Source organism: Loxodonta africana, chromosome 20 (assembly GCF_030014295.1).
Source record: "Loxodonta africana isolate mLoxAfr1 chromosome 20, mLoxAfr1.hap2, whole genome shotgun sequence".
In the NCBI taxonomy this organism is placed as follows: Eukaryota; Metazoa; Chordata; class Mammalia; order Proboscidea; family Elephantidae; genus Loxodonta; species Loxodonta africana.
The window spans coordinates 56,214,731-56,237,047 of NC_087361.1; the positions used below are offsets into that span (position 1 = coordinate 56,214,731).

General features: G+C 44.1%; 2 protein-coding genes across 3 annotated transcripts in view; both read right to left on the reverse strand.

Moving 5' to 3' along the window:
- The window catches only part of TMEM50B (transmembrane protein 50B), a 66,460-nt gene extending 65,517 nt beyond the window's left edge, over window positions 1-943 (reverse strand). The window contains exon 1 of one of the 2 annotated variants that reach the window (XM_064273207.1): window positions 831-943. The gene's annotated coding sequence lies outside the window, so the exon portion shown is untranslated. The remainder of the gene's footprint in view (window positions 1-830) is intronic. The other variant, XM_064273208.1, reaches the window with a different exon arrangement.
- Window positions 944-1,374: 431 nt separating this feature from the next.
- DNAJC28 (DnaJ heat shock protein family (Hsp40) member C28) lies at window positions 1,375-13,197 on the reverse strand. Its single transcript, XM_003410299.4, has 2 exons — window positions 13,088-13,197; window positions 1,375-10,948 (listed from the first exon to the last, which is right to left on the reverse strand). Exon 2 carries the CDS (start codon window positions 10,915-10,917, stop codon window positions 9,763-9,765), a length of 1,155 nt encoding a protein of 384 aa, XP_003410347.3. The 5' UTR covers window positions 10,918-10,948; window positions 13,088-13,197; the 3' UTR covers window positions 1,375-9,762.
- Window positions 13,198-22,317: the final 9,120 nt, after the last annotated feature.

Here is a 22,317-nt window from a genome sequence, read left to right on the forward strand (position 1 = left end):
ACCATTATGGGTAAAAGACATTTAACGTTTGCTCCACGTTTCAAACCTATGCAGGTCTGAAAGAAGAAGAGACAAACGAGAGGCTGAAGATGTTGGAAGAGGCAAGCGCGAAGCTCGGAACAAGAGCAGAGAGCGGCGTGAGAGGCGAGATGGCCCCCGGGAAGACAGGAATCCCGTCTCGGAGGCCGAGGGGGGACCCCGCCGCGCTCTCCGCCCGCCCTCAGGGGCTGCTGTCCACCCGCACCCCGAGCCCAGGCGATGCACAGCCCACGCTACTTCGGCTGAAGATGCCATTGAGATAGTCACCTCTCGGACCCGGCGCCCGCCAGTGCTTAACTCGGACGCCCGCTGACTGGGTGAACACCACAACGCCCGACCCGCCACGGCTCCCACGGCTCCCCTGGGGTTACCCATCTCAACGGGTGCCCGGGGGACGACGAGGGCCCCGCGGACGGCGAGCTCCCGGGGGACGTTCGCTGCTCTTCCGCGTCCCCTCCCACCTCAGCGTTGCGCTCTCGGACGGTGGAGGCGGAAACGCCCCGACACGCCGCGCTACAAAACGGGCCGGGAGTGCGGAGGCCTGAAGCACCGGAAGCCACGGGCCGAGACCGCCCGGACCTCTCGGAGCTGACGCGAGGGCGCGGCGTGGGCACGGGCGCGTCACGCCACCGTGGGAGCGCGGGCTAGGCCGGGGAGCGGCGCGGACTCGACCCTGCCGGGAACGCCGGCGCCAGAAGACTTGGCCCCGCCGGGCGAGGGCACCTCCCCGCGCGCGGGCGGCGGGCGCGACTCCTGTCACCCGGTGCTCGACACAGGCCGGCGGCACTCACCAGGCTTCCCAGGCGCGCGCAGACGAGAAGCAGCTATGCGCGACACGGCCGGCTTCGTCCGACGCCTCAGTCCCGGGAACGGGAGCGCGCGGGGAGCGCCCGGCGGAGATGCCGGCGGGGCGGGGCGCAGCGCCGCGCGCACCGCAGAGACCAATCAACGAGCAGCAAGTGGACAGCCGGGGGCGGGGCTCCGAGGATAAGGGCTGGGGCTCCGGGGATAAGGGGTGGGGCTCCGAGGAGAGGGGCGAGGCGTAGGCCCGTGTGCACCGGAGCGGCCAATCAGAGCGGAGCAAGTGGCGGGCCGGGGGCGGGTCTCCGTGGCGATGGGGCGGGGCTCCGAAGATGCGGGGCGGGGCGTAGCGCCGTGCGCACCGGCCTGGCGGGGGCGGGGCGGGGCGGGGCGGAGCTCCGAGGGGGCGGGGCGGGCACCGCCGCTGTGCCGGCGTTGAGGGGAGCGGTCTAGACCCGGCGTGTTGTGATTTGCGGCTGCGAACCCGGCCCTTCCCGTCCGCTTCTGGGCCGTGGCAGCTGCCCAGCTCCAGCGCTGCGTGCCTGCAAGCGGATCTCAAGAGCATGCCTCAGGTCGCGCTTGGGGAGCCCAGGACCCGGAGGGCACAGGCTCTCTTTGCGTCGAGGCCCCGCAGCGTAGGGCACGTGCTCCAGGGAAGTTCTCTGAATCCTTAGACATAGAGGCGCTTTTCTAATCCCTGTCGTTCAGAAATGGGGGCTAGAAAGGTGAAGTTACTCGACCGAGGCTACACAGCTGGAACTGGTTACCCTAGATTACCAACACACTACAACTAACTCCTTTTCTTATTCTGTCCCGGTGCTTTTCCTGTCCATCCACCCAGATGGTTGGCTTTTTTATACTCAGGACTCTTCCTACTGTCTCTGTTAAAGATTCTACTTCCTATCAAGTAGGCACGTAAGACTATATGGGCAGCTTCTGTCTGGAAGGGAGATGAGAATGCAGAGGGGGACAGAGGCTGGCAGAATGGACACGGAAATACAGGGTGCAGAGAAGGCGTATGCTGTCTCATTACGGGGAGAGCAATTAGGAGTATATAGCAAGGTGTATATAAAATTTTGTGTATGAGAGACTGACTTGATTTGTAAACTTTCACTTAAAGCACAATAAAAACTAAAAAGAAAAGATTCTACCTCGTAATTTTTCAGCGTAATAAGTTCTGCAGCCTTTGAAAGCTCCGTTTAAATTTTCTACAGAATATAAAATGCTGTTTACTTGTTTGGGGAAGGGACACTGTTTAAGTCCAAGTACTGAAAATGGGAATTTAAAAGACTTTGAAGCCCCTGAAAACCCTAATGGCGTAGTGGTTAAGAGCTACTGTTGCTAACCAAAAGGTCTGCAGCTTGAATCCACCAGCTGCTCCCTGGAAACCGTATCGGGCGGTTCTACTCCTATAGGGTCCCTATGAGTAGCACTTGACAGCAATAGGTTATCATTAAACTTGCTAGCTGCCAAGTCAGCCCCCAACTCATAGTGACCACATGCATAATGGAATGAAATACACCGTTGTTATTCACAGGGTTTTCATTGGCTGATTTTTGGAAGTAGACTGATCACCAATCCTTTCTTCCTAGTCCATCTTAGGCCGGAAATTTGCCTGAAACCTGCCCAGCGTCATAGCAACATGCAAGCCTCCACCTACAGATGAGTGGTAGGCGCATTGGCGGGGAATCAAACCCAGGTCTCCCACGTGGAAGGTGAGAATTCTGCCACTGAACCACCAATGCCTCTGTTATTAAACTACAAAGGCAGTAAATATGAAATTTTTTTAAAATAATTTTTATTGAGCTTTAAGTGAACGTTTACAAATCAAGTCAGTCTGTCACATATAAGCTTATATACACCTTACTCCATACTCCCACTTATTCTTTTTTTAATGAGTCAGTCCTTCCAGTCTCTCCTTTCGTGACAATTTTGTCAGTTTCTAACCCTCTCTACCCTCCTATCTCCCCTCCAGACAGGAGATGCCAAGACAGTCTCAAGTGTCCACCTGATATAAGTAGCTCACTCTTCATCAGCATCTCTCTCCAACCCATTGTCCAGTCCCTTCCATGTCTGATGAGTTGTCTTTGGGAATGGTTCCTGTCCTGGGCCAACAGAAGGTTTGGGGACCATGACCGCCAGGATTCCTCTAGTCTCAGTCAGACCATTAAGTCTGGTCTTTTTATGAGAATTTGGGGTCTGCATCCGACTGATCTCCTGCTCCCTCAGGGATTCTCTGTTGTGCTCGATGTCAGTGCAGTCAATATGAAATATTTTTAAGGCAACGATTATTGATGAAATTAACGAGATCCCTGAGTTTCATATACATCTAACATATTACTTTTCCATCGCTGCATAACAAATTACCCTGAAACCTATCAAATCTCTACGAGCATATATCTGCCTTCAAAACTACAAATGCAAACTGCAGTATGTGTGTAGTATTGGTAAGCCATGGTGTCAGTAATGTTTTTCTGAAATGGGGTACAATTCTTGATAAAATTCCCGAAAAAAGGAATACAATATTTTTGCAATTTCACAGCAGTTGTATTTGTGGAAAAAAAAAATGTATGTTAAAATAATGCAAAAAGTATGTAATGTTCATATGTAAAATATAACTTAGTTCTAGGCTAAGATGATTACAGACGTGAATGTTATGTTTATATGTAAAATATAACTTAGTTCTAGGCTAAGATGATTACAGACACATGAATGTTTTGTTTACATGTAAAATATAACTTAGTTCTCAGCTGATTGCAGACACATCAATGTCTGGTGAGACATTTGAAAGTTAGGCAGGACGTGGAATAATTCCTCACTGTGGCCGACTGTCCTGCACATTGCAGAACATCTGTGGTCAGGAATGATATTCAAAATATTTAACAACTCAGATGGTATGGACTCATCGACCAATCAGAATGGATGCCAGACAGCACAACCAAACCCACTGTCGATGACTGGATTCCAGCTCGTTGTTGTTGTTAGGTGCCATCAAGTTGGTTCCGACTCATAGTGACCCTATGTGCCACAGAATGAAATACTGCCCGGTACTGAGCCATGTTCACAATCATTATGCTTGAACCCCTTGTTGCAGCCACTGTGTCAGTCCATCTCATTGAGGGCTTCCTCTTTTCCGCTGACCCTCTACTTTACCAAGCATGATGTCCTTCTCCAGGGACTGATCCCTCCTGATAACATGTCCAAAGTATGTGAGATGAAGTCTCGCCGTCCTTGCTTCTAAGGAGCATTCTGGTTGTACTTCTTCCAAGACAGATTTGTTCGTTCTTTTGGCAGTCCATGGTAAATCCAATATTCTTCACCAACACCACAGTTCAAAGGCATCAATTCTTCTTTGGTCTTCCTTATTCATTGCGCAGCTTTCACACGCATATGATGTGATTAAAAACACCATGGCTTGGGTCAGAAGCACCTTAGGCTTCTAGGTGACATATTTGCTTTTCAACATTTTAAAGAGGTCCTTTGCAGCAGATTTACCCAGTGCAATGCATCTTTTGATTTCTTGACTGCTGCTTCCATGGGTGTTGATTGTGGATCCAAATAAAATGTAATCCTTGACAACTTCAATCTTTTCTCCATTTATCATGATGTTGCTCATTGGTCCAGTTATGAGGATTTTTGTTTTTTTTATGTTGAGGTGTAATCCATACTGAAGGCTGTGGTCTTTGATCTTCATCAGTAAGTGCTTCAAGTCCTCTTCACTTTCAGCAAGGAAGGTTTTGTCATCTGCATAATGCAGGTTGTTAATGAGTCTTTCAACAATCCTGAAGTCTCATCCTTCTTCATATTGTCTAGCTTCACAGATTATTTGCTCAGCATACAGATTGCATAGGTATGGTGAAAAGATACAACGCTGACACACACCTTTTCTGACTTTAAACCATGCGGTATCCCCTTGTTCTGTGCAAACAACTGCCTCTTGATTTATGTACAGGTTCCTCATGAGCACAATTAAGTGTTCCGGAATTCCCATTCTTCCCAATGTTATCCATAATTTGTTATGATCCACACAGTTGAATGCCTTAGCATAGTCAATAAAACACAGGTAAACATCCTTCTGGTATTCTCTGCTTTCAGCCAGGGTCCATCTGACATCAACAATGATATCCCTGGTTCCACATCCTCTTCTGACACCAGCCTGAATTTCTGGCAGTTCCCTGTTGATATACTGCTGCAGCCATTTTTGAATGATCTTCAGCAAAATTTTGCTTGCATGTGATATTAATGATATTGTTCGATAATTTCCGCATTCGGTTAGATCACTTTTCCTGGGAATAGGCATAAATATAGATGTCTTCCAGTCAGTTGGCCAGGTAGCTGTCTTTAAATTTCTTTGCACAGACCAGTGAGCACTTCTAGCATCTGTTTGTTGAAACATCTCAATTGATATTCTGTGAATTCCTGGAGCCTTGTTTTTCGCCAATGCCTTCAGTGCAGCTTGGACTTCTTCCTTCAATACCATTGGTTCCTGATCATATGCTACCTCTTGAAATGACTGAACCTCAACCAATTATTTTTGATACAGTGACTCTGTGTATTCCTTCCATCTTCTTTTGATGCTTCCTGAGTCATTTTAATGTTTTCCCCATAGAATCCTTTCCTGTTGCAACTCAAGGCTTGAATTTTTTCTTCAGTTCTTTCAGCTTGAGAAATGCTGAGCATGTTCTTCCCTTTTGGTTTTCTATCGCTAGCTCTTTACACATGTTACAATACTTTACTGTCTTCTCGAGCCACCCTTCTGTTCAGTTCTTTTACTTCATCATTTCTTCCTTTTGCTTTAGCTGCTTGACATTCAAGAGCAAGTTCCAGAGTCTCTTCTGATATCTATTTTGGTCTTTTCTTTCTTTCCTGTCTTTTCAGTGACCTCTTGCTTTCTTCATGTATGATGTCCTTGATGTCATTCCACAACTTTTCTGGTCTTCAGTCATTAGTGTTCAATGTGTCAAATCTGTTCTTGAGATGGTCTCTAAATTCAGGTGGGTCATACATTGACTCTTGTAGACTTGCTCTGATTTTCTTCAGTTTCAGCTTGAACTTGCATATGAGCAGTTGATGGTCTGTTCCACAGTCGGCCCCTGGCCTTGTTCTGACTGATGATATTGAGCTTTTCCATCGTCTCTTTCCACAGATGTAGTCGATTTGATTCCCGTGTGTTCCATCTGGCGAGTTCCATGTGTATAGTTACTGTTTATGTTGGTGAAAGAAGGTATTTGCAATGAAGAAGTCCTTGGTCTTACAAAATTCTATCATTCGATCTCTGGCATCGTTTCTATCACCAAGGCCCTGTTTTCTAACTATGGATCCTTCTTTGTTTTCAACTTTCGCATTCCGGTCACCGGTAATTATCAATGCACCCTGATTGCATGTTTGATCAGTTTAGAAAGCAGAAGCTGGTAAAAATCTTCAATTTCCTCATCTTTGGTTGGTGCATAAATTTGAATAATAGTTGTATTAACTGGTATTCCTTGTAGGTGAATGGCTATTATCCTATCACTGACAGCGCTGTACTTCAGGATAGATCTTGAAATGTTCTTTTGGATGATGTATGCAATGCCATTCGTCTTCGAGTTGCCATTCCTGGCATAGTAGACCATTTGATTGTCTGATTCAAAATGGCCAATACCAGTTCATTTCAGCTCACTAATGACTAGGATATTGATGTTTATATGTTCCATTTCATTTTTGACGATTTCCAATTTTCCTAGATTCATACATTCTATAGTCCAATTATTAGTGGATGTTTGCAGCTGTTTCTTCTCATTTTGAGTCATGCCACATCAGCAAATGAAGGTACTGAAAGCTTGACTTCATTCACATCATTAAGGTCGACTCTACTTTGAGGAGGCAGCTCTTCCCCAGTCATCTTTTGAATGCCTTCCAACCTGGGGGTCTCATCTTCTGGCATTATATCAGGCAATGTTTAGCTGCTATTCATAAGGTTTTCACTGGCTAATGCTTTTCAGAAGTAGACTGCCAGGTCCTTCTTCCTGGTCTGTCTTTGTCTGAAAGCTCAGCTGAAACCTGTCCACTATGGGTGACCCTGCCGGTAAATGAATAACAATGGCATAGCTTCCAGCATCACAGCAACACACAAGCCCCCACAGAATGACAAGCTGACAGACACGTCCAACTCATAGTGACCCTATATGTCAGAGTAGAACTGCCCCACAGGGTTTCCAAGGCTGTGAATCCTTACAAAAGCAGATTACCACATCTTTCTCCCAAGAAGCACCTGATGGGTTCCAACTGCCTTTTGGTTAGTAGCCGAGTGTTTTAACCACTGTGCAACCAGGGCTCCTTGACAGCACAAATACTGGTGCAAATCAGCTAAATATAAGCTCTGTCTGTGTTATTATTTGCCATCCAGTCAGTTCCAATATTTAGTGACAGCATAGAACTTCCCCATAGAGTTTTCTTGACAGTAGTCTTTACAAAAGTAGATTGCCAGGTTTTTCCTCCTCCACCCCACCTCCAGAGCTCCTGAGTGAGTTCAAAGTCCAAGTGGTTCACCATTTCCACTGGAGCTCCTTGCTCTATCCACTGATTTCTAAAATGTCCTCTGAGGGGCAGTAATGCCTGCATTGAGAACAACTGATCTACCAAATCTGACCTCACCCTGCAACCAGCATTTCATGTTCATCATCTCTAAGGTTTACAGCACTTCTGCAAGTTGAGTCCCCCATACCCATTTGACAGATAAGGAAATGAAGCTCAGGAAGGTCACACAGCTGGTGAGTGGCAAAACCTGCATCTGAATTTAGATCTGCTTCCCTCGAAGCCCATTCCCTTTCCACTCCATCACACTGTCTCACACTCATTGGTATTGGGGGCAAGAGGGGGGCAGGGACCCCACTGGAGATCAAGGACAAGAGCATCAGTTCAACTGTGAAACAAACTGGATCCAAGACAGCCCTAGCACCTCAGGGTACGGAGTTGTTGGCTCTTCGCTGCAGTAGGCTGTCAGTATGGTCTGTTCCAGGCTCCTGTGCCAACAGTGTAGTGTGTGGGTAAGAGCAGGGATCTAGAATCAGCTGAGCACACACTGCCTGGGTTCAAATTCCAGCTCCACTACCACTTTCTAGCTGTGTGACCCAAGGCAAGTTATTTAACCTCTCTGTGCCTCAATTTCTTCATCTCTTAAAAAGAGTTAATAATAGTACCTATGTCATAGTGTTGCTGTTAGGATGAAATTAGTTAATGCAAGGAATGTGCTCAAAAAGTGTGAGCTACTGTTACATTCTGTGTACCTGGTATCTTCTGTTTTATTATGCCATATCGCATTCCTGATTCCTGGTAGCTCCAGCTTGCATTTGCCCTATCTATGCCCCATAATCTCTCTTTGCGTAACCTTGCACTGCGGTTTACACTGTTGTTTCGTTTGCTCAGTATTGATTAGTTCTGATTTCCATGACAGCATACAGTACTGGGCAGGCTTAACAAAGAATGAGACAGAACCACATTTGTTGATTTGGAAAGATCTTGACAATATAGTAATAGGGAGGCGAAAAAAAGGTATTTGTTTTAACTATCACACGCTTCACAAAATAACTTGTTCTTTCAAAGTCAGAGTGGCAGGTGCCATGCTTCTGAAACACATCTATAATAACGTTCTGGATTAAATGTGGAAACAGACCTTTCAACCACCCTTCACATCCTTCTAATTGCCCAGTTCTTGGTGGAGAAAACAGTTATCCAGACCTGAAAAGTCAGATTTTCTGGAAGTAGATGGGACACCACAGTCTCAGAAATATCGTTATCTTGTCACTTGCCAAAGACGCAAATTGGCAAAAAATTAAGACATTTTTATTAAAGCGTTCCTAAACAGGAAACTGTGACCTTCATATGGCTGAAAACACCTCTCAGGAGTCTGACATGTGACATGGGGAGGCTTAGGGTAGGTTTATGGAGACCTGTGATTTCAACCTCTGATTAAAGATGAGGCTTGAAGTGAAATCTTAAACCTCCGTTGAGCTCTGGAATTTTTTCACCTCTGAAAGGTCAGAAAATACACTGAAGCTCTTTAAAAGTGGCACTGGTATTTATTTCTAGGGTAGTTAAATCAACGAGCTTGGCTGATCGATTTCTACAGCCAATGAATTATAAAGTGAGACAAGAAAAAGCACAACCCCAGCCGTTGGCTGCTTTTTCCATGTAGCACCCACAGAAAAAGGTCTTTACAGAAAGGGGAGTGTGGTAACTCCATTAGTTGAATTTCCTGATCTTAAAATTTCCACTCACAGAAAGAACATCCCAAAAGTCTTAGTACAGTTTAAGCTTTAATAACCTCAGAAGCATAAATGCGGCAAACTTACAAAAAAAAAAAAAAGTTTGAAAGTTTAGTTGCTTAAGTTTCATCGTGCTTCTCTAGTTTTGTAGCTTTTGATAATAAATTTTGTTTTTTGTTTGCGTACCTGTGTTTGAAGAAGGCACACAGTAACTTATTATTAGAACTGCACTAAGGGTTTTAGTGGGCTTGAACATGACAACGATTGTGAGGATGGCACAGGACTGGGCAGTATTTCGTTCTGTTGTACATGGGTCACTAAGAGTTGGAACTGATTCGACGGCACCTAACAACAACAACAAGGATTTTGGGGTACCGTGTATGGTTCCCAGCTCTGAGTACCCATCTTAGCTCGTTTCACCTGATAACATTTAAACTCTGAAACGGATTAAGTTGTTTTATTTAGACATAGAAGTAAGTTGTCTTCATTTCTTGCTATCAGAGGAAAGCCGTGGTTGAAAATTTCTCTGATTCTCTTACAGCTTCTTCACACACCACTGGAGACGTGATTAGTTTTGGTGAAAAGCAGACACACAGTTCTTAAATCTCAACATCCATGTTTGATGTTAGTGCAACTGAAAATGACTTGGTACACTACTCTGATGGTGAACATTGAATGTTCATGTTTTAATAAATCTCCACAAATTCACCCATTTAAAAAAACCTGTCTTGAAGTCAGTTGCTTTCTCCCGTTCTCCCTGATCAATGACATTTGGGTTTTTATCTGTGACTTCCTTTGTTTCTGTAAGGGTCTCATATATTTTCTGGGCCCTGACAATTTCTTTCTGTGCATCAAAATGGACTTTCTGCCTGGTCAGGAGAGGAACGATTAAATTAAAATCATCAATTCGCTTGTTTAGTTTTCTGATGTTTTCTTGGAATTGCTCACATACTTGGTTCCACTGTTTCTGTTCAGTTGGTGTCATTGGATTCCCAAGTTTTTTTCTTGACACTAAGACGGCCTCTCTGAGTTGTTCAATAGTATCCTTTATTTCCTTTTGCATTAGGATCCACTCTGGTTGATATCCATTATCTATCAATATTCTGTTCAGGTTGTGAGTCATGGGATCAATGTATGAACAGCCAGAAAATTTTTTTAGAGGTTTTCCTTTCCCAGTGAGGTTGTCAAAGTCTCCTTTTGCCATCGATTCCTGAATGAGATCCTCCACTAAACGCTCAATTGCTTGCGTTATTTTTTGTTTTTTACTCTCTCTTACATCTTGAACAATTACACTACCAGAAAAGTGCTGGCTGTACAGTTTATGCTTTTGATATTCCATCACTTGCTCAGCTGCACGGTCTGCTCTAAATTGCCTATATTGCTTCTCTCGTTGACTTGGAGTCCCCAAACCAATACCTTCAAAACTTAAATAATGCCGGTGTTGGGGTATTTTATATTTGAATTTATCTTCTTCTTCCTCGTCTTCAGCTTTATTTCGTCTGGCATTTGTTTTTTCTATCACATGGGAAATCACATTCCTATAAGCCTCTTCGATCCTTACAAATGTTGCAGAATCAGCTGTCTTAGAGCCACTGTCTGGATGGTACTGCTTAGCCAGCTTATGAAAAGCTTGTCTGACATCATCCACAGAACATTCTTCATCAAGATTCAACAGCCTATAATACTCTCTGATCTTTTTGGATTTATGGGTTGACATCATTCTATACCTAATGACACCAAGATTTGAAAGCATTTTCATTCGATTAGGAATCACTGAAGCATTTACCAGGTGAGATCTTGAGATCTGAGCCATCATCGAGTACCTTGGGTTCATTATTGTACCAGAAGTTCTTCCTAGCAACGATCTATAAAACAACAACAAATACAGGTTGAACAAAGCTGCGTTATCAGTTAATTTCAAATCTTCAGCAATAGGGAAAAAGGTAGCATATGAAATTACAAGCATAATAAGGGGTAGTTCTTCTAACGCTGCTGCCCAAATTCTTATATCTATAGTATATTTTGGAAACCCTGGTGGAGTAGTGATTAAGAGCTACACAGTTCGAATCCACCAGGTGCTCGTTGGAAACCCTATAGGGCAGTTCTGTCTTGTCCTGTAGGGTTGCTATAAGTTAGAATCGACTCGATGGCAATGGGTATAGTATATTTCACTGATATTTGCAGAGAATGGAAATTCACGATGTTGAGCATTAACATGGAGCCCTGGTGCTACAGTGGGTAAACGTTCAGCTGCTAACCAAGAGGTCAGCAGTTTAAATCCATCGCCACTCCTTGGAAACCCTGTGGGGCAGTTGTACTCTGTCCTATAGAATATATTGTGATGTAATCTGGATCCTACTCCTCACTAGCTAACTACAGAATTTTAGAGCTGGAAAGTTCTTAGAGATCATTTAATCCCATCTTCTCATTTTATGAGAAAATGTAGCTCCAGAAAGTTACAGCATCAACAGGCCACACAGCAACGTATAAGCAAAATGATTAGGGTGAGGGCACAATAAGGACATTCGCTCCATTGTCTGTATCCCCTCCAGATTTTAAATGTCATGAAGGCAGGGACCATACTTGTTTAGTTCACCAGCGTAAGGGCACTGCAGTACGTGGTGTCATAGTGGGTACTCAAATACATATATACATGTATTTTTTGGATGAAGTACTGAGTGGGATTTAACCTTTGCACCCATTCCCTGGCTAGCTATAGTAGTGAAACCACTGCTACCACAATTACTTCATATTTATTTGTTTTCTTCTTTTATGTGACCCAAAAAGTATTTGTTAAGCACAGGAAGTGCTTTAAACAAGACTCAGCATGGTGCCGGATGCTGTGGAAACGCAAAAGAAGGAGATCATCAGCAGTGGTACGTCTTTAGTATATCACGGTCTTCATCATTTCAAGGAGGCTTCTCAGAGAAGATATAGAGAACATTACAAAGTACATACTTCGTCTGCTGCTTAATCAAATAGAACACAATGTCCAAAAGTCTTCAAGCTCTTTAGGAAGGAGATGCAATGCCAGATGGCAAGAAAATCAAGGGGAAGGGTGAGCCCTCCCAGAATATTAGGTGTTATTTTAAAAACACACGATCTAGTACAGACCTCAACACAAAGAAAACAAAAATCCCACAACTGGACCAATAAGCAACATCATGATAAATGGAGAAAATATTGAAGTTGTCAAGTATTTCACTTTATTTCCATCCACAATCAACAGCCATGGAAGCAGCAGTCAAGAAATCAAAAGACACATTGCATTGGGCAAATCTGCTGCAAAGGACCTCTTTGAAGTGTTGAAAAGCAAAGATGTCACCTTGAAGACTAAGGTGCGCCTGACCCAAGCCATGGTATTTTCAATCGCATCATATGCATGTGAAAGCTGGACAATGAATAAGGAAGAGTGAAGAAGAATTGACGCATTTGAATTATGGTGTTGATGAAGAATACTGAATATACCATAGACTGCCAAAAGAATGAACAAATCTGTCTTGGAAGAAGTACAGCCAGAATCTCCTTGGAAGCGAGGATGATGAGACTTCTCTCACGTACTTTGGACATGTTATCAGGATCAGTCCCTGGAGAAGGATATCATGCTTGGTAAAGCAGAGGGTCAGCAAAAAAGAGGAAGAACCTTGACGAGATGGATTGACACAGTGGCTGCAACAATGGGCTCAGACATAGCAGCACTGTGAGGATGGCGCAGGGCCGGGCAGGGTTTCTGTTGTACACTGGGTCGCTATGAGTCGGAGCCCGACTTCCGGGCACCTAACAAGTTCAGACTTGTAAACAGACAATGACAACAAAATGCTGGTAATGGTTTCATTGGAAATGGGATTGTGATACGTAAACGCTCCTAGGGATCCCAATTTTCTGAACGATTGGGGTCAACAGCTTTGTGAGCCGGCTGGGACGGTGCCGTTTGCCTTTAGAGTTGCCATGGGGGAGGAAGGGTTAGCGTCGCCGACCCGGGAGACGCTCCGCCCCCTACTCACCTTTACAAACCCGGGAAGGGGCTCGGCGGCTCCCGCCCCCATGCTGTGCCTCTGCGCACGCGTGCGCGGACGGCCCTCCACCCCCGGCTTTGCTGCCGCTTCTGGTGTCGCTACTGGACTAGACCATCGGCGGCTTGACACTGAGGGGTCCCCAGGAGATGCGGAGGGCAGAATCATACATGATTGGGACAGGTGACCTGCCTTGTTAGAAAAACATAGAAACTCTGTTAAAAATAAATTGTACTCAGAAGGACACAGGCAGGATACCTCGGACGGCTGCGTCCTGCTCCGGGGCCACCCGGTCCACCTTCTCCCCCACCCAGAGCGGGAGGTGGTTCGGCCGATGATTATGGGGGTTGTAGTTTAGTTCGGTGAGAAGGACGGGGCAACGCTGGCCTCGGCCGCGCAGTGCGCCTGCGCCTCTCGCGAAGGACTCGCGGGAACCACCCCGGGCCCCGACGGAGGCGTGTGGGCTTCTGGGAGCGTGCGATGGGGAACGTTAGGGAGACTCGACGTTTTTGCGGGCCAGGGGGCGACGACCGATGCTTCTGGGGAGGAGAAGTTTAGGTCGTTTCCCCGAGCGCTCCGGAAGAGTCTCTTCCTGCGCGGAGTCACGAAGCTGACGACCGACCGTGGCTAAAAGCCTTGCCTTTCGTTAATTCAGCTCGTATTAAGCAGCTTGCATAGCCGGTTGTTGGTGGGGGCTGGGGACTCGCCAGCAGGCATAGAATCAAAATAGGGGTCTCGTGACTGCGACTGCAACCATTGCCGTGGGATCTGGACCTTCTGGCCTTCAGTTTCTGTTTTAATTTGGTTGTGGTGAAAAAGATATTACAAAAAGTGCCATTTTAACCATTTTTAAGTGTGCAGTTAAGCGACATTAATTACAGTCACCATATTGTATCTGCAGCACCACTTCCGTTTCCAAAACTGATGGGTTTTGTGTGAGGTGAACCTATAGGTAACAAAGCATTTGCCATTTCAATAATCTTCACGTACATAGTTACCCCCCCCCATTGTCGTCGAGCCCATTCCAACTCACAGCGACTCTGTAGACAGAGTAGAAGTGCCCCATACGGTTTCCAGGGAGTGCCTGGTGGATTTGAGCTGCCCACCTTTTTGGTTAGCAGCGGTAGCTCTCAACCTCTGTGCCACGAGGGTTTCCATACCTAGTTCAGTGACACCAAAGTGAATAGTTAAACTGTGACCTCACACAGAAACTTAGTACCCCTTGAGCAGTAATTCCCATTTTACCCATACCAGCCCCTAGTAACCACCAATAAACTTTTGTCTCTATGCCTTTGCCTATTCTAGATGGTTAATATAAAAATGGGATCATACAATACTTGTCCTGTGTCTGACATTTCACTCAGTATAATGTTCTCAAGGTTCATCCATGGGGTAGCATGTATCAGAATTCCATTTCTCTTTAAGGCTGGATAATATTGTATGGGAATACCACATTTTGTTTATCCATTTGTATGTTGATGGACACTTGAGTTGTTTCTCCTTTTCAGTTATTGTGACTGGTGCTGCAGTATATATTGGTGTACATGCCTCTGACCTAGGAATTGGTAAGTCACTTGGTAATCGTCTTAGTTTTCTAGTGCTGCTATAACAAATATCATAAGTGGATGGCTTTAACAAAAAAACTTACTCTCTCAGTTTAGGAGGCTAAAAGTCCAAATTCAGAGCACCAGCTCCAGGGGAAGTCTTTCTCTCTCTGTGGGTTCTGGAGGAAGGTCCTTGTCATCATTCTTCCCCTGGTCTAAGAGCTTCTCAGCACACGGACCTGTAGTCCAAAAGACATGCTCCACTATTGGCACTTCTTTCTTGGTAGTATGAGGTTCCTCTCCTCTCTGCTCACTTCTCTCTTTTATATCTCAAAAGAGACTGACTCAAGATACAACCTAATCCTGTAGATTGAGTCCTGCCTCATTAACATAACTGCCACTAATTCTGCCTTGTTAACATCACAGAGGTTAGGATTTACAACACATAGGCTAATCACATCAGATCACAAAATGGTGGACAGACAACCACACAATATTGGGAATCATGGCCTAGCCAAGTTCACACACATTTTGGGGAACACGATTCAATCCATAACAGTAATTCTGTGTTTAACTTTTTGAGGAACCATCAAACTGTTTTCCAGAGTGGCTGCACCTTTTACCTTCCCACCAGCATTCTGGCTTTTAGTTCTAACATTTCCCTCTCTGTACAGGGAGATAGTTGGGGAAAAAAAAAAAAGAGGCAGAGACCTGGGCAGTTGGTCCTGGGTTGAAAATACTAATGTATACCTTAGGTGAGATACTGTGTCTATCTGTAAAATACGGCTACCAGTAAGTAATAAATGTTTATTCAGCATTTACTGTTTATGCTATGCTAAGTGCTCTGTGGAGCCCTGGTCATGCAGTGGTTCAGAGTTCGGCTGCCAACCAAAAGTTCGGCAGTTCAAATCCACCAGCCTCTCCTTGGAAACCCTATGGGGCAGGTCTACTCTGTCTTATTGAGTCACTGTGAGTCGAAATCAACTTGGTGCAGCCCCTCCAGTATCCCTATGAGATACCAAAACCAAAAACCAAACCCTTTCTGACTCATAGCAACCTGATAGGACAGAGTAGAACTGCCCCAAAAGGTTTCCTGGGAGAGGCTGGTGGATTTGAACTGCCGACCTTTTGGTTAGCAGCCGAGCTCTTAACCACTGCGCCACCAGGGGCAGTGTTCTATGAGGCAAATGCTATTATTTTCCCCATTTTACATATGAAATAATAATTGCATCACACTCACTGAATTTTTGTGAAAATTACACAATATATGTAAACCATTTGGCATGATGCCTGGTGCGTGAAGCAGTTAAATATTCTTTGTATGACTATATCTTCTAAAAGGATCTAGAAATAGGGATTGCCTGCTCTAAGCTTCTGAATTTGCTAATAGTACTGTCATGGTGTAAGAGAATGTCCTTGTTTTGAGGAATTAAATAACTGTAAAATTTGGGGTAAAGGTACATGGGGTTGTAGACAATATAATCAATGATACATGTAATATATGTATTACATATACTATATAATAAGGGGTCCTGGTGGTCCAATGGTTAAGCGCTTGGCTGCTAACAGAAAGATTGGTGGTTTGAACCCACCCAGTGGCTCTAGAGGAGAAGGGTCTGGTGATCTGCTTGTGTAAAGATTACAGCCTAGAAAACCCTATGGGCCAGTTGTATTCTGTCACATGGGGTTGCTGTGAGTAAAAATTAACTCAACAGCACCTAGCAACAAAAGCAACATAATATTATAGACAATATGTAGCTGTTATAGACAATATAATGTCTTACCTGCTACGTAGGTACAAGAGTCCCTGGGTGATGTAAATTGTTTTTTTTTTTTTTTTTATTGCACTTGGCTGCTAACCAAAAGGTTAGATGGTCAAGTCCACCCAGAGGTACCTTGGAGGAAAGGTGTGGTGATCTACTTCCAAAAAACCCCAGCCGTTGAAAACCCTGTGGAGCACAGATCTACACTGACACACATGGGGTCACCGTGAGTCGGCCGCTGTACTCCCCCGCCACCGCCATGGTTATGTAGGCACATAGAAAAAGGTATAAATTCTGATTTGGAGAGTTTTTATAAACAAACAAAATAGCTCCCGTGAGAAAGAAAACAGTGTTGCTGCAAGCGTTAACTCTTCTAGTCAGCATCACAACCATAAAACCAGTGCCGATGAGTCGACTCACAGCGACCCTGTACCATAGCGCAGTTTAGGAGAAAACAGCAAAACACTCATTTGTATAGCACTTTGTGTTTTACAAAGCATGGATGTCACATTTCCTAGTTTAGGACATCTATTTCACGATTCTATGGTTTCACAACATAGCTGGGTATTGTGAAACAGATTTCCCCATAAACAGGGAAGAGTGAACAGTTGGCATGAATTTAGTTAGCAAATCTAAACCTAATCATGAATTGTGTTGCTAAATGGGTGGAAAATAGATCTGATATTTTTAAAGTTTCTAAAAAAAAACATATACCTTACATTATAGTCATATTAAATGTTTACCAAGCAACTGCAAGAAGCTTCAAACCCCCAAATCTAACCCATTATCGTTGAGTCAATTCTGACTCAGTAGTGACCCTCTAGGATAGAGTAGAACTCCCGTAGGGCTCTAATTTTTGTGGAAGCAAACTGCTGCTGCTTTCTCCCATGGAGCAGCTTGTGAGCTTGCACCACTAGCCTTTTGGTTACCAGCCACGTGCTTAACCACTGCACCACCAGGGCTCCTTGCAAGAAGGATAGCACTACAAAAAGCAATCCCTTTTCTCTGTCATGGAGTCCCTGGGTAGTCCCTTTTAAGCACTAGGGTACTAACAAAAAGGTTGGCAGTTTGAACCCACCCAGAGGCACCTCTGGCAATCTACTTCCGAAAGGTCACAGCCACTGAAAACCCTGGGGAGCACAGTTCTATCTACTCTGACACATCGTCTTGACAGCAACTTCTTTTTTCTACCCTCTTTTATGTACTCTTAGATAACTTGTAATTTCACCCTTTTCTAAAGGAAATGAGAGCTCTGTTTTAATCCATTCATGTTTCATTTTTTTCTCCTGTTTGCTAGTTCTATAATAACTGCAAAGAAGTTGACTTGTTTCTAATAAGTTATGGTACCATAGTCACCAAAATCCACCCCTTCCTGCAGATTGACTTACGGTTTTTCCGTATTCTGCAACCACACATTGCCCTGTGACATTTTCAGATGTATCTTTGGAGCTACATTCTAGAACCTACATGAATATGCTTTCCCCTCTGGCTGCCTTCACAATTTATTTTTTTTTTTTTAACTCTATTTGATCAAGGAAGATTTCGATAAAGAGAGTCTTTTAAAAGAAAGGAGGTAGATTAATTTTAGGGTAAGAATACGATAAAGCCAGGGGTGTTGGGAAAACATACTGTGGAAAAGAGAGAAGATTGAGTGCCATTTGGGTAGTTTGCCCTCTGTCATTTCCCAGCTGAGTGAACCAGTCACTGCACCATTCTGCGGTGGTTCCATAAGGTCCACGCATAGGACTCCTGGAACCTTGCTAATGGTAAAGTGCCCTCTCCAACCCAGCCTGTCTAATTTTCATTTCTAACTTTGAATTGGCATGATGCTTTACTGTCACTTGAACCTGAATTCTCTGCATCCGACAGGTGCTGACCTATACAGCACTTTCTGTTCCTTGAAATTATAAATAATATGTCTACCTCCGTCTAGCTGCCGGCTACTAGCAGGGAAAGTAAATGCACATAGTTGCCTGGGCATCAGGATTTGAATGGTTTCCAAGCCCTGTTACACCTGCCCAGGCTGTTTATTGAAATCACAGCTTTACACCACAACTGCTCTATGCTTTTCTCACCCTTCAAAATGTTTCCATAAATTGAAAAGACCAGGACATGGAGGGCTTGCCTCCTTTCTCTCATTGCTCACAATTTGTCAAGATTTTAGCAACAGAACTCTAAATAGATTAAAGCTGTCACATAACACTGTTTGCTAGAGAACCAGCCAAGATGCTTTAGCGGGGAGAATTTGTTTCTAGGCAAATCTAACTCCGACAGCTTTGTAATGAGATGCTCAGGTGCTTTGGTTGAAAAAGTCCATCACCCACGGGCTTGTCCAGGGAGACCTCAAGCCCTGGTGAGATGATACTGGATCGTGTGGCTCCTGCTATTCTCGATAGAAGGGTGCAGAAAATAAGCACACAAATCCAGTTTGCCACCTGAGCCCCCATTTGAAGAGGTTCTTGGTAACTGAATAACATTTCCTGGATTAAATAAAATCGAAGAGTCACATAGTTTCTCTTGACAGTTGAGCTTTAACTATAGGCTCTGGGGGAAATCCACAGTGAGAGTTTGCTTCTGTCCTTGTGCTTAGGAAATACACATTGAAAATATTTATGGATAAAAAGATATAATTGCTGCAAATTACTCACCAATGGTTTAGAAATAAATGCATGCAGAAAAATGCGCATGTGCGCGCGCACACACACAGAGTGAGAATGAGAGTGAGAGAGAGCAAACGATAAAGCACAAACTAAAATGTCAATGATAAGTGAATCTGGGTAAAGGGTATTTGGGAGGTTTTTGTACTATTCTTGTAACTTTTCTGTAAGTCTGAATAAAAAATTTGAAGTTAAAAAAAAAAAAAAAAGAATAGAAAGCCACCCCTCTGCGTACCAGGCGGGCACTAGGCACTGGGAATACACAGATAAGCAAGTCGCACTTACTTGCTTCCCTGGTGGTACTTACATCCTATCAAAGAGAACAACTTTTATAAAAGCAATAGCACTTGATTGTGACAGCTGTTACAACACGTCCCAGGGAGGGAGTGGCCTGTCCTCTGCCCTTTCCTCCATATATATAGATCGGCAGCGCCAATGATATTCCAGACGGAGCTGGATCACACACTGGCTTGCAAGAGCCAACTGCACATCTAATGACATCACCTTGGTGATTTGGAATCAACCACGATGGGAGAGCACCAGCAAATGCTATAAATCAGAACTTTGATCCCCAGGAGATCCTGTTGTTAAATGTTTACCAGCACACCTGCTGACCTCTCGGTTAGCAGCCGTAGCTCTTAACCACTACTCCACCAGGGTTTCCAATCAAGAGTTCATTCCATGTCTATTCAGAGTGGTGATGCTTTGGCTTCACAGCTGGGCAGCTAGGGTACAGTTTAGCAAAAAGCGTGCCAGTGAATTTATGGACAGACATGGGATCCTAACTGCAGGGTGGAGAGCCTTCATCAATCATGGGGAAACCTATGACTGCATTTATAGAGGCTGGTGGATTTGAACTGCTGACGTTTTAGTTAGCAGCTGAGCTCTTAACCACTGTACCACCAGGGCTAGTAGAGTGCTTAACCATTTGAACAGCCCTGGGCCTCCTTAGGAGAATCCCTAAGGGTGTGCAAAGAAGTTCCGCCTGCCTCTGAGCATCATTCTTCCCTCATTTTGCAGAAGAGGGGCACATCTTTCACTGATACGGAATCTTACTAGGGTGCTGTAACCACCTTCAGGGCACCAAACACAGGTACAGTTTAAACAGGTGGTGTACTGTGGATGCTGAGGAAGGGAAATAAATCCCTTACAAAATCAGATGGTTTCCAATACTTTGCTTTCAATAAAAGTGACAGAGGACCTAATAGATTTGTCAGCTATTTCATTTAAATGATATTGGATGACAGCAATGGGCTCTGTTTTGCATGTAACTGAGTTCTTCAAGGAATCGAGAGACACTGCTATGACAAAACTACTTTTCCTGTGACTTTCTGGAGTTTTGGTGACGTAGAGAAATTTAATGTAGGTTGGGTTTCAGGGTCCAAAAATACTTCAGTTCATGAAATTTTTTTTTTAGATGAAATTAATTGAGAATATTAAACTCTTCACATGTTTACTGCAATGTTCAGAATACAGGTAGGGCTCGGGAATTTGCCTTTTTAATAAGCTTACCCCAAGGAGTAGCAGGTTAACAGATGGAGGATTTGAAGATTAGGAGTTGGAACACTCGATGGCACCTAACAACACAACAGATGTTGTGTACCATCCACTCAATTCCAACTCATGGTGACCCCATGTGACAGAGTAGAGCTGCCCCATGGTGTTTCCTAGGCTGAAGTCTTCACGGGAGCAGATCTCTGGGTCTTTTCTCCTGTGAAACTGCGCAGTGAGTTCAAACCACTGACCTTTGGGTTAGCAGCCAAGTGCTTGACCTTTGCACCCCCAAGGCTCAGATAGGTGGTCTTTAATATGATTTCCTTCACAAGTGTAGAAGTCCTGTCTGTATTCGTGTAAAGACTTCATGTTCTGAATGTGAAGTGTTTTAAATAAAGTTTGAGGCATTTCACAACGTAACATTAAATGCGATTTTGATGTATTTCAAAGACCATGAATTATTTTTTACAATGACAGAGAAGTACTGTCTCATTCTTTTTCTTTTTTACAGCTTCATTGAGATATAATTCATCTGCCATACAATTCAGCCACTTAAAGTGCACAATTCATGACTTTTAGTATACTAGCTTTGTGCAACTATCATCACTATCAAATTTTACCACAATCGTTAACCCAAAAAAGAAATCCTCACCCTTTAGCCACCACCCTCAAATCCCCCTATTGCCCACAGCCCTAGGCAACCACTGATCTATTCTCTGTCTCTGTAGGTGTGCCTGTTCTGAACATTTCATATAGATAGAATCATATAATATGCGGTCCTTTGTGACGGGCTTCTTTCACTTAGCATATAATGTTTTCAAGGTTCATCCATGTTGTAGCATGTTATCAGTACTTTTTTTCCTTTTTATGGCTGAGTAATATTCCATTTTATGGCTATACCACTTTTTATTTATGCATTCATCAACTGATGGACATTCAGGTTATTTCCACTTATGAACTAATTTTTAAATGTTAAATAACAACTGGTTCCAGATAAAGAAGGGTGGTCTTACGGTAGGTAAACATAAGATCTGCATGCCTTGTGAAGGAATGCCTGTCAGAGACTGTCTCTTTTAAACAATGATTGTTGTTATTTTTGTTGCTGGCTGCCATTGAGTCAGCTCCAACTCATGATGGACAATATTTTGTTGTCATACATTGGGTTTTCATTGATTAACTTTTGGAAGTAGATCACCAGGCCTTTCTTCCTAGTCTGTCTTAGCCTGGAAGCTCCACTGAAACCTGTTCACCATGGGTGAGCCTACTGGTATTTGAAATATCAGTGGCATAGCTTCCAGCATCATAGTAACATGCAAGCCACCACAGTACAACAAACTGACAGAGAAGGCAAAATCTATGTATTACATAACACAGGGACAGTATAACTGGACTAAACAAAAAACAAAGAAGTTTTCTGAATACAACCAAATGCTTTGAAGGCCAGAGTAGCAGGGACAGGGGCCTGGGGACCACGGTTTCTGGGGACACCTAGGTCAATTGGCATAATAAAATGTATTAAGAAAGTGTTCTGCATCCCACTTTGGTGAGAGGCGTCTTGGGTCTTAAATGCTAGAAAGCAGCCATCTAAGATGCATCAATTGGTCTCAACCCACCTGGAGCAAAGGAGAATGAAGAACACCAAAGACACAAGGTAAATATGAGCCCAAGAGACAGAAAGGGCCATATAAAGCAGAGGCTCCATCAGCCTGAGACCAGAAGAACTAAATGGTGCCCGGATACCACCGATCACTGCTCTGACAGGG